Genomic DNA, 13291 nt, shown 5'->3' on the forward strand with positions numbered 1-13291 from the left:
GACCTTAAGGGCTAGGGAACATCTCCTTCAGGAACCACCTCTGATCTGCCTCCATTATTTCATCCTTAATCCATTTTGTTTTCAGCCTGCAGTTTCTACTGGGAAGAGTTGTGTGCCAGGGAAAGCACGCAAGCTCTACCTGTGCGACTTGGGCTCTTTGGGTGTCATCAGTGATTGACAGAATTGGAAATCATGTATGCCACATGCTTGCACACTGCAGACACATTTATTGCTCTCCCTTATTCTAAAGCAATCTTTCTCAAACCCCTAATTCTGATATACAAGATTAAGGGGGGGGGCGTAATACGGTGCTTCACAGGAGCTGAGCCCATAAACACCCATTTTACAAGCACTTTATTGCACTTGCTTGGACCCCAAACTCGGGTATTAGCCAATTTTAGAGAATGAGACTTGCTCAAGGTCACCGGATAGGTGAGTAGGAGGGCCTAGATTAACCCCAGCTGTGGCCCCAAGTTCTCTTTCTGTTGTCTCATGCTGACCACCTACTTTTCACTCTAGGGAAATGCTTCACTGAATTGCTATGTAGAAAGGAGCTGGAAATGACTTCAGGGTACGAGCTTTATGTATAAAGATCTGCAGTTTACTGAGATGCAACCACCAGGCTGCAAGGATGAGAATCCATGTCTCCTTTTACTCTTAGTAGCCTTTTTTTTTCTTGTTCTAAGCTATAGACTTGACTCATGCTGGTTTATACTTTCAACATGTGACAAAATCCTTCTGACCTTAGGGCCAAAGGCCAGTGCACCTAGTGGATTACTCCCTGTGCCCTTCCCTGTGGAGCCAGGTTCCTCCCGGGGAGAGGCCAGGCCAGCCAGACTCTTGCATTTTATTGTTATCAGTGAATCTTTTCCTTTGAGTCACTAATTTAATAATATTAGGGTACCCTCTATACACCACCACACCTTAGACGTACGGGACATTAACACAGTGAGCCTCCAGGAAAATGGGCAAAGAGCCCACTGATGAACCCAGGACTTGGGGTTCTTGCCAGGAGTGACTTGTCTGTGTCATTTGGGAGGAGGCAGTCTGGCCCCCTCTGGTAACTGAACACTAGGTACCGAGTGGGCACTGGAAGAACACAGAGAACAGGAGGCAGCAATTAATTGCCTTACTCAACATCACCTCACTCACCTTGCATAATACAGGTCTCTGAAACTTAGAGGGGAAAAAATCAGGTACATCTGAAAGTGAGAAAACTGCAGGAGCATAATGTAGACTGGAGGCCAACACCTAAGAAGTTAACGACATTTTCAGTTCTTTGAAGGTTTGGAGCTTGGTTCATTAAAAAAAAACAAAAACAAAAAAACATGATGCGCCTCAGTTGAGTCCATCTCCTCAGAACAACTGCAGCTATCCCTAGTCTGTCAGGAAGAAGACACTACAACACCCTAGGAGAAAACACCTGCGGGGGAACTGCCTGTATTAACAGAATGGTTTTCATCTCTGATCAACTAATTGGATATTCTAGGAAAACAGTGACACGTAGTGAAGATCTGGCCACAGGGAACCCATTTCATGTATTATCCACCTGATTAGAACAATGAATATTTTAAAGTTTTCGGTTACTGCTCGGTTTATTGAACACTGGCTCCAAAGGCCTGTAGTATCCGGTACCTTTTTAAAGAGCAGCATGTTTGCTAGTCAGCTACTGTTTACGTGACTAAAATCTTCAGACAACTCTCCCAGAGGCTCTGGTGGATAGTAACATCCAGAGACTATAAACCAGATAAACTTAAAGACATATTGAGACAATTGTGTTCATCTGCAAAATGCATATGTTCAGCATGTGTATACCATATATAATTTATGACCTTGAACTTATGAGACACCATTTTTGAAGAAAATCACTTTATTCTAATTGATTCACAAACAATAACATCACAAAAGCTTGTATAAGGAGGCAACACAAATATTTGCTCAGCCCCAAACTCATTATCATCTCAATTAACTTCTGTAGTTACAAACACCCTGTCCATTGCAATTCTGTAGCAAGGAAGCCATTAATGCTGGAGGAGAGGTTTAACTGGTGGTTTTATACTTTACACTCTCACTAGTAATTATATTTTTATACTAAGTTAACATGGTCATGAGAGAAGAGTTTCCGTATCTTCGATTTGAACTTCATTAGGCTAATCCTGCAAACAAAAAAAAGGTACATTAGAGGAGCATTTGCTGTATATTCCTAACAAAACAGAAACCCTATCAATTACGAAAGGAGGGAAAAGCCCAGGGTTATTTGTTTCTTTCACAAGTTATTGAAGGCATCCTGCAACCAACAAAACTTCATCTCTGCACTTGTCACAACTTAGAAAAGACAGGGCACAGGGACAGAGTCCTGAAGCAGAAATACAGCCACTTTGGTACGAGATGTAGCTACATCAAAGAATTCCGATAAACTTGGACATGCATCTCTTACTTTCATGGTTCAACCACCTGACAGGATTAACTTCTCCCCTATGTCCTACCAAAATGAACGTGGGAAAATGAAAATAAGCATTTTAATAGATGCTCATTAAATTCTTAGGTCGATAGGAGGACAAGTTGACATTTTGGAGAGCCTGAATCTCAGTGTTCCATTGAGACTTAAAAAAACTTGTCTCTCTCAAATGAGGAGTGTAGAATGACAACATTATCGGAGTCTCTTTGTACACTCCTGGATTTTGGTAAAAACGGAATTTTATATTCATAACCTTAAGTCTAGATAACTCACATACAGTTAACCACCATGAAGATCTGGCACACTGATCTATGCCTACTTAAGGAAGACTCAGATTCAGAACTGGTAAAGTACTAAGCAATGACTAGAAACCTCTGGACCAACTTCTTGTTATAAGTTAGATTATTTTTAGAGTAATTTTAACAAAATCTCCTCTAACTTGTCAGTTTGATTTATTAAACAGACTCCCTTCAGGGCCCAGAAGCACCATTAAATGAATCGAGCACATGAAAGTTCAATCATGGACTGATAGATCACCTACCATTTGCAAATTTGCACTGTTTCAGCACCTCGCTGAAACCCTCACAAAGTTTCAGGTCACCCTGGTTCTGGGCACACTCCAAAAATTGTTTCATCTCATAGTGGCATGGGCTAAACTGCTGCTGCTCCTGGTATACCGGCTGGGTTCCCTGAGGCTCCTGCAAAGGCAGAACATACAGGACCATTTAGAAAGAAAAGTATATTTATACCTGAACAGAGAACAGTATCCATTGTCTTTGAGGTTAACTGGGGAAAGAGAGCTAAACCCAGATGTAAATTAGTTTCCATTTAATAACATGAAAAGTGAAAAATTTTCAAGGCAGAAAATGAGCTTTAACAATTCCAGTTACGATCAGAAAGATTCAAGAACAAAGATACAAATAAAGTGAAATGGTTACCTGGGCATTTAAAGACCAGTGATTCAGTGAAGTTTCATGGAGAAAAAAAAAATGGGACTGTCATAGAAAAATGGATGAAGAGTTTCAAGTACACCAGAAATGCAACAGAATACACACCCTTGCTCAGTAGAGAAGAAAATTCACATACCTCAGAAAGAGGGCAGTGGCAAATGTCAGGTAAGAGATAAGAAAGCAAAGAGCTAGTAAAGAGATTTTTTTGAACACTTAACCAAGATTGAGACTGAATTAGATAAAATATTTAACGTAAGGGAAAAATGGCTGTTTTACAGGTTGAATCAGGTTACAACACTGCAATTCTGCTCCTTTGGAAGAAATATAATTTGTACAGTCCTTGCTGATGCTGGCCTAAGGTACTAACTCAACTGCCAAATGTGGCTTTTGATAAAACATTTTCTGTTAACAGCACTGTAGCTTCTAAGATTATAGACAGTTCTTATACATACGGAACTTACAAATAACTAGGTTTTCTCATAAAATACACCGCTGAAGGGAAACACTGGCCAAAATCTTACCTGGTAAGTGATGTCAGGCCTTGCGGGCTCAGCATTACTTCCTCCACTGAAGCCCCCAGTGATGGCATGACCTAATGTGTGGCCAACAGCAGAGCCCACAGCCACACCAGCTGCAGTGGTTGCCATTTGTGCCATCAGACCTGGCTGCCGGGGTGCCGGAGCAGGTGAGCCAACAGCAAATGGTGGAGCTGCTACTGGCGGCTGAGCTGCTGGCGCTGGCCTGGGCACAGGTCTCATCTGAGGTGCCCGGCTGTGAAAGAAAAGAACAAAAAGTATGAAGTTCCCACTTCTAACCAGGTCTAGAAATTGTCAACTTAAAATAAATTTGTGGGGCACCTGGATGGCTCAGTTGGTTAGAACATGAGCTCTTAACAAGGTTGCCGGTTAAATTCCCCGCGTAGGATGGTGGGCTGCGCCCCCTGCAACTAAAGATTGAAAACGGCAAGTGGACTTGGAGCTGAGCCGCGCCCTCCACAACTAGATTGAAGGACGACTTGGAGCTGATGGGCCCTGGAGAAACACACTATTTCCCAATATTCCCCAGTAAAAATTAAAAACAAAAACTTGTATATTACAATAAAACTCAGGATTTTCATTTTAAATTATTAAACACAAACACTATACACATACAAGAGAACTTTACAGAACACAATTCCCTGAACTATTTTATTGCATAACTTTCTCTCTTTAACCTTTTGTTAAGGTTGTAATCACCAACTATAAACTTTTTTTTCCTGCTCTTTTGCAACCATTTCCATATAGTCACATAGTCCACAGTACCTTTAAAGAACACAGTTACTCCATTACTTCATAAAAATTGTAAAATATCAAGAGGTTAAAATATCCTTACAGAATTCTCCACGTGGTATTAAATGTTAAGGAAAAAATATCAAGAGAGGGAGAGCATGTTGTGGGACGTCACGCTTTTTGGATAGTCAAGGGAAATCTCCCTGAGCTGGTAACATCTGAATGAAAACCTGCAGATAGTCATCTGTGGAAACAGTCTAGTCCAATTCCTTCATTTTACAGATGGAACACTGAAGACAGGTAACTGGAAGTGACGTGCCTGAACTGTTATACCAAAATTAATCTCAATTCTTTCCCGTCTGTAGGGCATTTAGATGCTTTCAACGATTGCACTAATATGTCCGGTCCTGCTTTAAAAATCTTCACCTGTATTATCCTCCCTCTGCCTATTTTTCAGATTGTTTGCTTGGGTGCTCTTCACCCAAATAAGGCTGGTCAAAAGTTTATGACTTCATCTGGCATAACTTTATAAAATGTGGTGTGCTGTCCTTTGGATAGAAGTTTCTTTCCATAAGCGAGCCCCTTCCCTCCACTGCTAGCACACCGAACACAATCCAGCTCAGTCCCGAAAAGCAACGTGGCACTATGCGAAACGTCCTGGATCGGTGGTCGTCTACAATCTAGGGTCTGACATCTCGCTTTCCTCTTACTGGAGACACGGCCGTTTAGACAAGACACTTATTCTGAGTCTAGAGTTTCTTTATTTATGTAAAACAGGAATAACATCGATCTCTAGGGTTACCACGAGGTAACTGGAAGGACTTTTTAAAAGCACTTCGTGAACTAGAAAATGTCATGTGCACGTGCACACAGGTCCACGTACGGCCTCAGTGACCGTGTCTCCTGCTATGCGCAGCCCCCGGACACAGCCGGGGCAGGTGCTCAGATTATTCACTGAATTGAAATTCGATCATTTCCCGATTATATTACCCTTCTTCTACATTTTCTTTGCTACGTTTGACGTTTCAGCGGTTTACACTTACAAAACGTCCACTTCTTTTTACAACTTGACTGTTGCCACTTAAAATGAGCTATGAGGTATTTTAAGCAATAATTCATGGGCATTCGAAATTAGAAATCTAGCCAAGGCCCGTCTACAAAGTGTCGCGACCGGCGGAGAGGGGTCCGCGCCGCGTCGGCCTCCAGACGCCCCAGTCGCGGCCTCCGCCAGCTTCCGCCCCGCCGCGCAGAGGCCTAGCGCGGCCGCCCTGCGTCACGGGCCGGCCGGGCCCCGAACCCCGCGAGGGCCTCACCTGGCCGGAGGGGCTACGCGGGAGGTCCGGCTTCGGCTTCCACGCGGCATCGCAGCTGCGCGACGGCTCGGCGTCTACAACGGAGAGGCTCGGGGGAGAACTCGGCGGCGAACTCGGCGGCTTCCGCGGAACTGGAGAGGGGAAGCCAGGGGGCGGGGCTGGCCTCAGCGCGCAACCAATCGGCGCCCAGCCAGAGGCCTTCCGTCGTCCGCTGTCTCCGCGGGCACTGAAGGTCACTGGAAGAGCAGAACGACATGGCGGCACGTCGTCGTACGCAGTGGGTGACCGGAGCTGGGCGCCCGGGCTGTTGGGAAAACCGGAAGTGCTTGCGGATTCCCGGCAAACCTTGCGTCCGAACCTAGCAGGAGTCAGAACCGCTAGCAGTGTGCTTCGTAGAGCAGAAGGACCGTCGCTGCTTCCTTCAAACATTTGTGTTAAGATGTTAGGTCAAATGCAACTTTGAGAGTCAGATCTCTGGCGTAATTACTACTGGGCCTGGCGCGAGTTGCTTATTTGGATAAATATTTTTTTGAGACACAGCGCGCACGTAATCTGAACTGAAGGAAGGACGTTGAACACTAGGCAGGGAACTTGAGTTCTGTTTGTTTTCCTTCCCTTGGATCTAGTCAACAAAAGTTAAATTGAGACAGTAATAGTGCCTACATTTATGTATTACTATAAATTTTCACCCCCCATTTCGTGTATATTATAGAATTTCTGCCTATAATTGGGATAGTATTCATTCACTGATACCTAAACAAAAATGTTCGGAATGACATACAAGTGCTGGCTAGGTTCTGGAAATATAGCACCAAATAAAACAAGGCTATTCTTTCATGGTTTAAATTCAGGGAGGGGAGACACAGCGCCTATGTAAATCAGGTGATGGTGACAGGAAGCAACAAACAGAAGGGTAAGGGACATAGGAAGTTAGGTGAGAGAGAACAGGACTCTTTGAAGACGCATTTCACCAGTCCTTGAAGTGGGGAAGCAAGCCCGCGTGTTTATCAAGAGTAACAGCATTCCAGGCAGAGGGAATAACTGCAAAGGTCCCAACGGTCTCTTTTAATAATAGTGTGAAATGCTTTTAACAGTAACATTTTAGAACTCCTGCAGTAGGGGAAAAGTTGACGAGTGGCATTTCATGGGAGGTTTCATGAGAAGGTCCTTGGGGATGAAATGGGATTTACGGAGGAGAGAAACCAGAGGTGGAACCTCCATTTCTACTTGGGATGTTCATCAGAAATTTCCTCCTTCCACTAGAGGTAGCAGAGTTTAATACAACCTTTTCAGCAACAGCAGATGTTTGTTGAAGTGAGGGGTAAATAATGCAAAAACTTTGCGTGAAAAACAAAGTTTTATTTTCCCAGGACTTCTTAAAGAAAGCTTTATAAGTGATAAGACTATAAGTACTTGCCTTTGGATCATTCATAAGCAGAGATGGAGAAAAGGAACCTTATAAAGGATGCCTTGGCACAAGAGCTTAGAGGGAGCAGAACTTTGGACAATCAAGACAGACAGGCATCCAGACCAGAAAAGAGACAATTTTAATCATACTTGGCTAAGCATTAATTCCTAAATTGAAGAGAGAATATTAGATGTTTGTACAATATTATTTTGTGATACTAAAAGATTGGAAACAACCTAAATTTCTATTAGTAAAATACCGGTTTAAAAACTATGCACATTCACACAATATGTAGCTATAAGAAAGAATAAAGAAGCTTCTGTATGTATTGATGTGAAATGATTTCCAAAATAAACTGTCAGGGGGAAAAGCAAAGGGCAGAATTGAGTATAGTGTGCCATCATTTGTGTAAAATAGAAAAGACCATATTGCATATGCATAAAAATCACTGCAGCTGGTAACACTGCTTGCCTTCAGGCAATAACACTGCCCAGTCCTATTGTGGCACAGGGGTGGGACTTTTAATGATAACATTGTCTTTTGGATTTTGAAAGAGTTTATGTATTCCTGTTACTCAAAACCAAATTAAGAACATGTAAAAGGTTAATTAAAACTAGTAACAAAAAAAAGTGGGAATTGAAAATAAATACCACATTCTGCTACTATCATTTGTAGTTCACTGGAGAGATGTGCTGAATGAAATTCACTCTTTAGTAAAATTTATGTAACTTCTCATTCCATAGTGATTTCAGTCATTCTCAACAAATTTTCTATGGTGACCAAAATTTGAACAAGAAACACTTACAGGCATTATTACAGATATTTGACACAGACATTTGGCTAAATAGACTCTTGATAATTGCATTAAAAATTCTACTCAAATTAGGCAGTAGATAACAGAAGTTTAAAATTGTACAAAGCCTGTTCCAGAAATTCCATGTCTAGGAATTTAAGAAACAGTCATGTACAAGTATGTGGAAAGTAACTATAAGGATGTTCAACAAAATGTATAAAGTAGGAAAAACCTGTAAACAACCTAAGTGTCCTACAATATAGACTTACTTAAATAAGTTATGATACACACATATGATAAGATGCTGTGCAGCCATTTAAATGTTATGAAAGAATATTTGTCATGAAAGGTATTTTTCACAATATATTAAATGAAAGAGCACTTTATAAAATAGTATACATAACATGTTCATATTTTGAGAAAATTTATATGTTTTAAAGACTAGCATTATATATACCCAAGGAGTGACATTAGCCATTGGGTAGTGATTTCTTTCTTCCTTTTTTTTAACTTCATCCATATTTTCCAACTTTCCTACAATGAACATACTTACAATAATTAAACATACCATGGTGGTTTAAAATATGTCTACAAATTGACTTTCCTTTCAAAAGGTGGAGCTTCATTCCTCTCCCTTTGAGTGTGGCTCACTTTGAATGGATTTAAAAAAGCAGAGACTAGGTCATAAAAGGTACTGTCGCTTCCTTCTTGCTCACTCTCTCAGATCACTTACTCTGGGGAAAGTCAGCTGTCACATCATGAGGACACTCACTCAGCCTAATGGAGGGCCTTATGTGGCAAAAAAGTGAAGCCTTCTGCCAGCAGACATGTGAGTAAGCACCATCTTGGAAGTAGCCAACAATGATTGTAGTCTTAGCCAACAGTCTGACTGCAACCTCATTAGAGACATGAGCTAGAACCATCCAGTTGAGCCACTTCTGAATTCCTGACCTACAAAAACTGAGATAAGTATTTGTTCTTTTAAGCCACTAGGTTTTGGAGTAATTTATTACACAGCAATAGTAATTAATACACAATTTCTACAATTACTACATTTAAATTGTAAAAGTTTTAGTATCTAAAATAAGCAAAATCTAGTTAGAACATGTTACAGAGTTGCTTTAACATGGCTTATATCTGTCTAAGTATGCTGTACTTTACAACAGGAATTTTGTTTGGGGGGGAAGGGGAACAGGACTTTATTGGGGAACAGTGTGTACTTCCAGGACTTTTTTTTTCCAAGTCAAGTTGTTGTCCTTTCAATCTTAGTTGTGGAGGGTGCCGTTCAACTTCAAGTTGTTGTCCTTTCAGTCTTAGTTGTGAAGGGCGCAGCTCAGCTCCAGGTCCAGTTGCCATTGCTAGTTGCAGCGGGCACAGCCCACCATCCCTTGCGGGAGTCAAACCGGCAACCTTGTCGTTGAGAGGACGCGCTCCAACCAACTGAGCCATCTGGGAGCTCAGCAGCAGCTCAGCTCAAAGTGCCATGTTCAATCTTAGTTGCAGGGGGCGGAGCCCACCATCCCTTGTGGGATTCGAGGAGTTGAACAGGCAACCTTGTGGTTGAGAGCCCACTGGTCCATGTGGGAATCGAACCGGCAGCCTTCGGAGTTAGGAGCATGGAGCTCCAACTGCCTGAGCCACGGGGCCGGCCCCTACAACAGGAATTTTATAGGAACTGAGATGTTTCAGACATTAAGGTTCTTGCACTTTTTTTGTGTTAGTTTTGGATAACTAAAACATACTTATAACAGTGCCTTGCACTTATCAGACAAAAAAGAATGAATGAATGTTTTTAACTGTTCACCTAAAAGTACAAAATGCTATATGAACAAGTAGTTAAGTGATGTTTATATGAAGTTCTATGGGACTTCAAAGGAATTCAACATGGATGAAGGCTTCTGGAAGAAAGTGGCACTTAATAAGTATAGGTGGAATTAGTTTCAGGATTCAAATTATAAAAGGGGAAAGGGCATGCTAAATAGGACAGCACAGATTCAAATGAAGAAGCATAATTATGGTGAGTTTAGAGGACGAAAGACCTATGTCAAGAACCAGTGTATTTTTGGAAGTTGCAGGTCAAAACTTAAGAAAATCCAATAGATGATTCCAATGTAAGGAATATAGGCTTTTACCCTATAAGGTTAGAGAAGTCATTGAGGGTTTTTTATGATAAAATGGCCTTCAGGTAGATTAATCTAGACATACTGTCTGAGACATAGAAGAGGGACACTAGGAGTAAGGAAAAAAGTCCTAAAGTCTAAGACAGTGGCAGTGGAAACATTACTAATTATTTGAGTGCCTATTATATACCGACACTAAGGGCTTTACATACATTATTCCATTTATGCCTTACAAGAACTCTTAAAATAGGTACTATATTATCCCCATTTTTCTAGGTAAGGAAACATGCTTAGAGTTTAAGCAAATTGCCCAAGTCAGTAGAGTTGTTTGATTCCAAAGCCAGGACTCCTTCCATACCACACTGCCTGGATCTTGGGAGATATTTTAAAGGAATTAAATGCAGTGATTGAAATCATTTAAGACTTTGTGACTAGAGAGGAAGGAAAGGAAGGTAAGCTTAAAAATAGTTACCATTTATTGAGTACCTATTATGTACCCTTAACTGTGTCAGATGTTTTATATATTTTATCTGTAATCCACAGTTTGGCAAGATAATCCAATATTATTCCCATCTTAACAATGAGAAACCTGAAGCTTGGTGGAACTTGAAAGGAGTTATCACTCAGAAGTTTGTTGACAGCCAGAGCAATGAAGTCATAGCTGGGATTAAAATTTGGGGTGCTCCTTCCAGTACATCACCTTTTTCTCCTAACCAAGGATTCACCCCTGGATGCAGAGTCCTGACTAAATGCAGACTGAAGATAAAGGAAAACTACCCTGCCATATTCTGCATAATTTTTTAACTAAAACTCAACTCTTGTCCTTGGACATAGAGTTTGTGGGTGGTTCCGAACCACAGAACATTGTCTACAGTTGAGGAAAGCTGTGATACTGGAAGGAGTGAAAGCTTTATTGTATCTGTTATGCTGGTCTTCTTGTTTTTTTCCCCCTTCTTCCACCTCTTCCCACTCTGGTTCAAGCCATTGTTTCTCAGTCTAGCTGTGTAGGACACAGCTCCCTGGCCCATGCTCGTATTATGAGCCTTGCACTCCACCTGACTAAGGCAGTGGGTCGCCAGTCGAAGGTCTGCAGCTCACAGCAGCTCGCTGCTGGCCGCTCACAATGGTTGCCAGCCACTCACATTGGCCACTGGCCGCTCATGGCAGCACAGGGTAGCCCAGCTCCAGGGAGAGTCGTTGTTCACAATCTTAGCTGTAGAGGGCGAGTTCACTGGCCCTTGTGGGAATCGAACTGGCAACCTGGCTTTAGGAACATGGCACTCCAATCACCTGAGCCACAAAGCGGGCCCTATGCTGGTCTTCTTTCTAACCAGCTGTGTGACCTCTGGAAAGTAATGTGGACTCTCTGAGCCTCAAGAATCCCCTTTATAAAATGGCACAACAGCCTCTACCTCAAAAGGACTGTCATAGGATCAATAGTGCAGAGAACCTAGCAACTAAGTTCAACAGACACTGTTATTTAAAATATTCCTATTTTGACAAACATATTAAACCTACACAGTAGTCTCTGACACTTGGGTTGAAATCTTGTATAAATTCCTCTTTGTTCTCTCATTCATCTTTGTGACCTCTTCTTCACACATTTGAGAACTCAAATATTTGTGGACTTGAAAAGTTATGATAATTGAAAACAAAACTCCAGAGGGGTTAAAATGCCATTCTTGCTGTTTCTTTTAATTAAAAACCCTAAAAAGGCATACCCAGTTGGATGTCACAATTAACAGTCATTAAGGAAGATACTGCAGGAGAGTGATGTGGAAAAGAAATTGTTGACCGACACGGATTCTCTCCCCCTTAGAACTACAGTTACCGAGGGGAGTCAGCTAAAATACTTTTATCAGGTCTTTTGGGTATCCTGTAGAAAATCAGACAAAAAAAAAAAGTCAGGTATTCTCTTTAGTCCGAGCATAAGCACTGGAAGTAAATCCCTCACTTGTATTTTTTAAAAAGGTATTTCCCAGCGCCTTCTCTACCCAACTGCAGAATTCCAACAAGTATAGTTTTCCACCATTCCAACTGCGGTCAGGAGATAAGCTGAGGGCGGGAATCCAGCTATGACTACCGTGTTTACCCGAAAATAAGAATTAGCCGGATAATCAGCTCTAACGCGTCTTTTGGAGCAAAAATTAACATAAAACACGGTCTTATTTTCAAGGTCCTAAGACCGTGTCTTACATTAATTTTTGCTCCAAAAGACGCGGCAGAGCTGACTGTCCGGGTACACGGGGTAGCTAACGCGGGACTGCCTCGAATGGGGGCGACTCTGCCAGCGTGAAGCAGCAGGAGGCCGCCGGCAGCGATGCTCGCGGGGCTACCCACGGCCCGACCGGCGGCGGCCGTACGAACCGGCGTTCAGGCGAGGCGAGAGCGCGGCCGGGGCTGCTGCTGGCGCTGGCGACGCTTGCGCTGGCCGTTGAGGAGCTTCCGTGCGACTTTGCGCTCGTGGCCACCAGGCACTGGCCAGTTCGTGCGCAGCTCCCGCTCGCGGCGAGTCCGGCCCTTGCTGCGCCCAGCACCGCAGGCCGGGAAGTCACACAGGTAGTAGTAATCGGCGCAGTCGTAGAGCTCCTCTTCCGGGCTCAGCGCCTCGGGTGGCGGCGCTGGGGCCTGAGCCTGGGTCCCGGGGACCGCCAGGTCCATGGCGCCAGGCAGCCCGGCCGCCCGCGGCTGCGAGCCGACGCCTGTGGCCGGCCTCCGGCCTGTCCCGCGCCACGATTGGCTCCGTCGGCGGGGGCGGAGCCTAATCCTGACGCCACAGAGCCCGGGGCTTGCGGCGCGCCGGCCGGAGTTCTGCGCGCGGTTTCCGGGAATCGTCGCTGCCTTTCCAGGGCACCTGTGCCACCAGCCGAGAAGGCAAAATCCAACTGAGCATTTCGTTTATGGCGGCCCCAAATGGGAAGCTATCCAAGTGTCCAACAGTGAGGGACAGCGTAAAGAAAATGTAGGGCTGTGTATTTCTC

The 13291-nt window shown here is 43.2% G+C and overlaps 2 protein-coding genes across 3 annotated transcripts; both read right to left on the reverse strand.

Moving 5' to 3' along the window:
• Nucleotides 1-1852: 1852 nt before the first annotated feature.
• On the reverse strand, nt 1853-6268 carry CHCHD2 (coiled-coil-helix-coiled-coil-helix domain containing 2). The gene is made up of 4 exons (XM_081053033.1): nt 5990-6268; nt 3930-4179; nt 3000-3156; nt 1853-2156 (listed from the first exon to the last, which is right to left on the reverse strand). Exons 1-4 carry the CDS (start codon nt 6037-6039, stop codon nt 2146-2148), a joined length of 468 nt encoding a protein of 155 aa, XP_080909159.1. The 5' UTR covers nt 6040-6268; the 3' UTR covers nt 1853-2145.
• A 1246-nt stretch (nt 6269-7514) lies between these two features.
• On the reverse strand, nt 7515-13036 carry NUPR2 (nuclear protein 2, transcriptional regulator). 2 transcript variants are annotated; one of them, XM_081053035.1, is made up of 2 exons: nt 12678-13036; nt 7515-9842 (listed from the first exon to the last, which is right to left on the reverse strand). In XM_081053035.1, exon 1 carries the CDS (start codon nt 12969-12971, stop codon nt 12684-12686), a length of 288 nt encoding a protein of 95 aa, XP_080909161.1. In that variant the 5' UTR covers nt 12972-13036; the 3' UTR covers nt 7515-9842; nt 12678-12683. The 2 variants fall into 2 exon arrangements, with proteins under 2 accessions (XP_080909161.1, XP_080909160.1); XM_081053034.1 differs by having other exon boundaries at nt 9174-12186; nt 12678-13014.
• Nucleotides 13037-13291: the final 255 nt, after the last annotated feature.

The sequence above is a fragment of the Rhinolophus hipposideros genome (genome assembly GCF_964194185.1).
Source record: "Rhinolophus hipposideros genome assembly, chromosome: 7".
In the NCBI taxonomy this organism is placed as follows: domain Eukaryota; kingdom Metazoa; phylum Chordata; class Mammalia; order Chiroptera; family Rhinolophidae; genus Rhinolophus; species Rhinolophus hipposideros.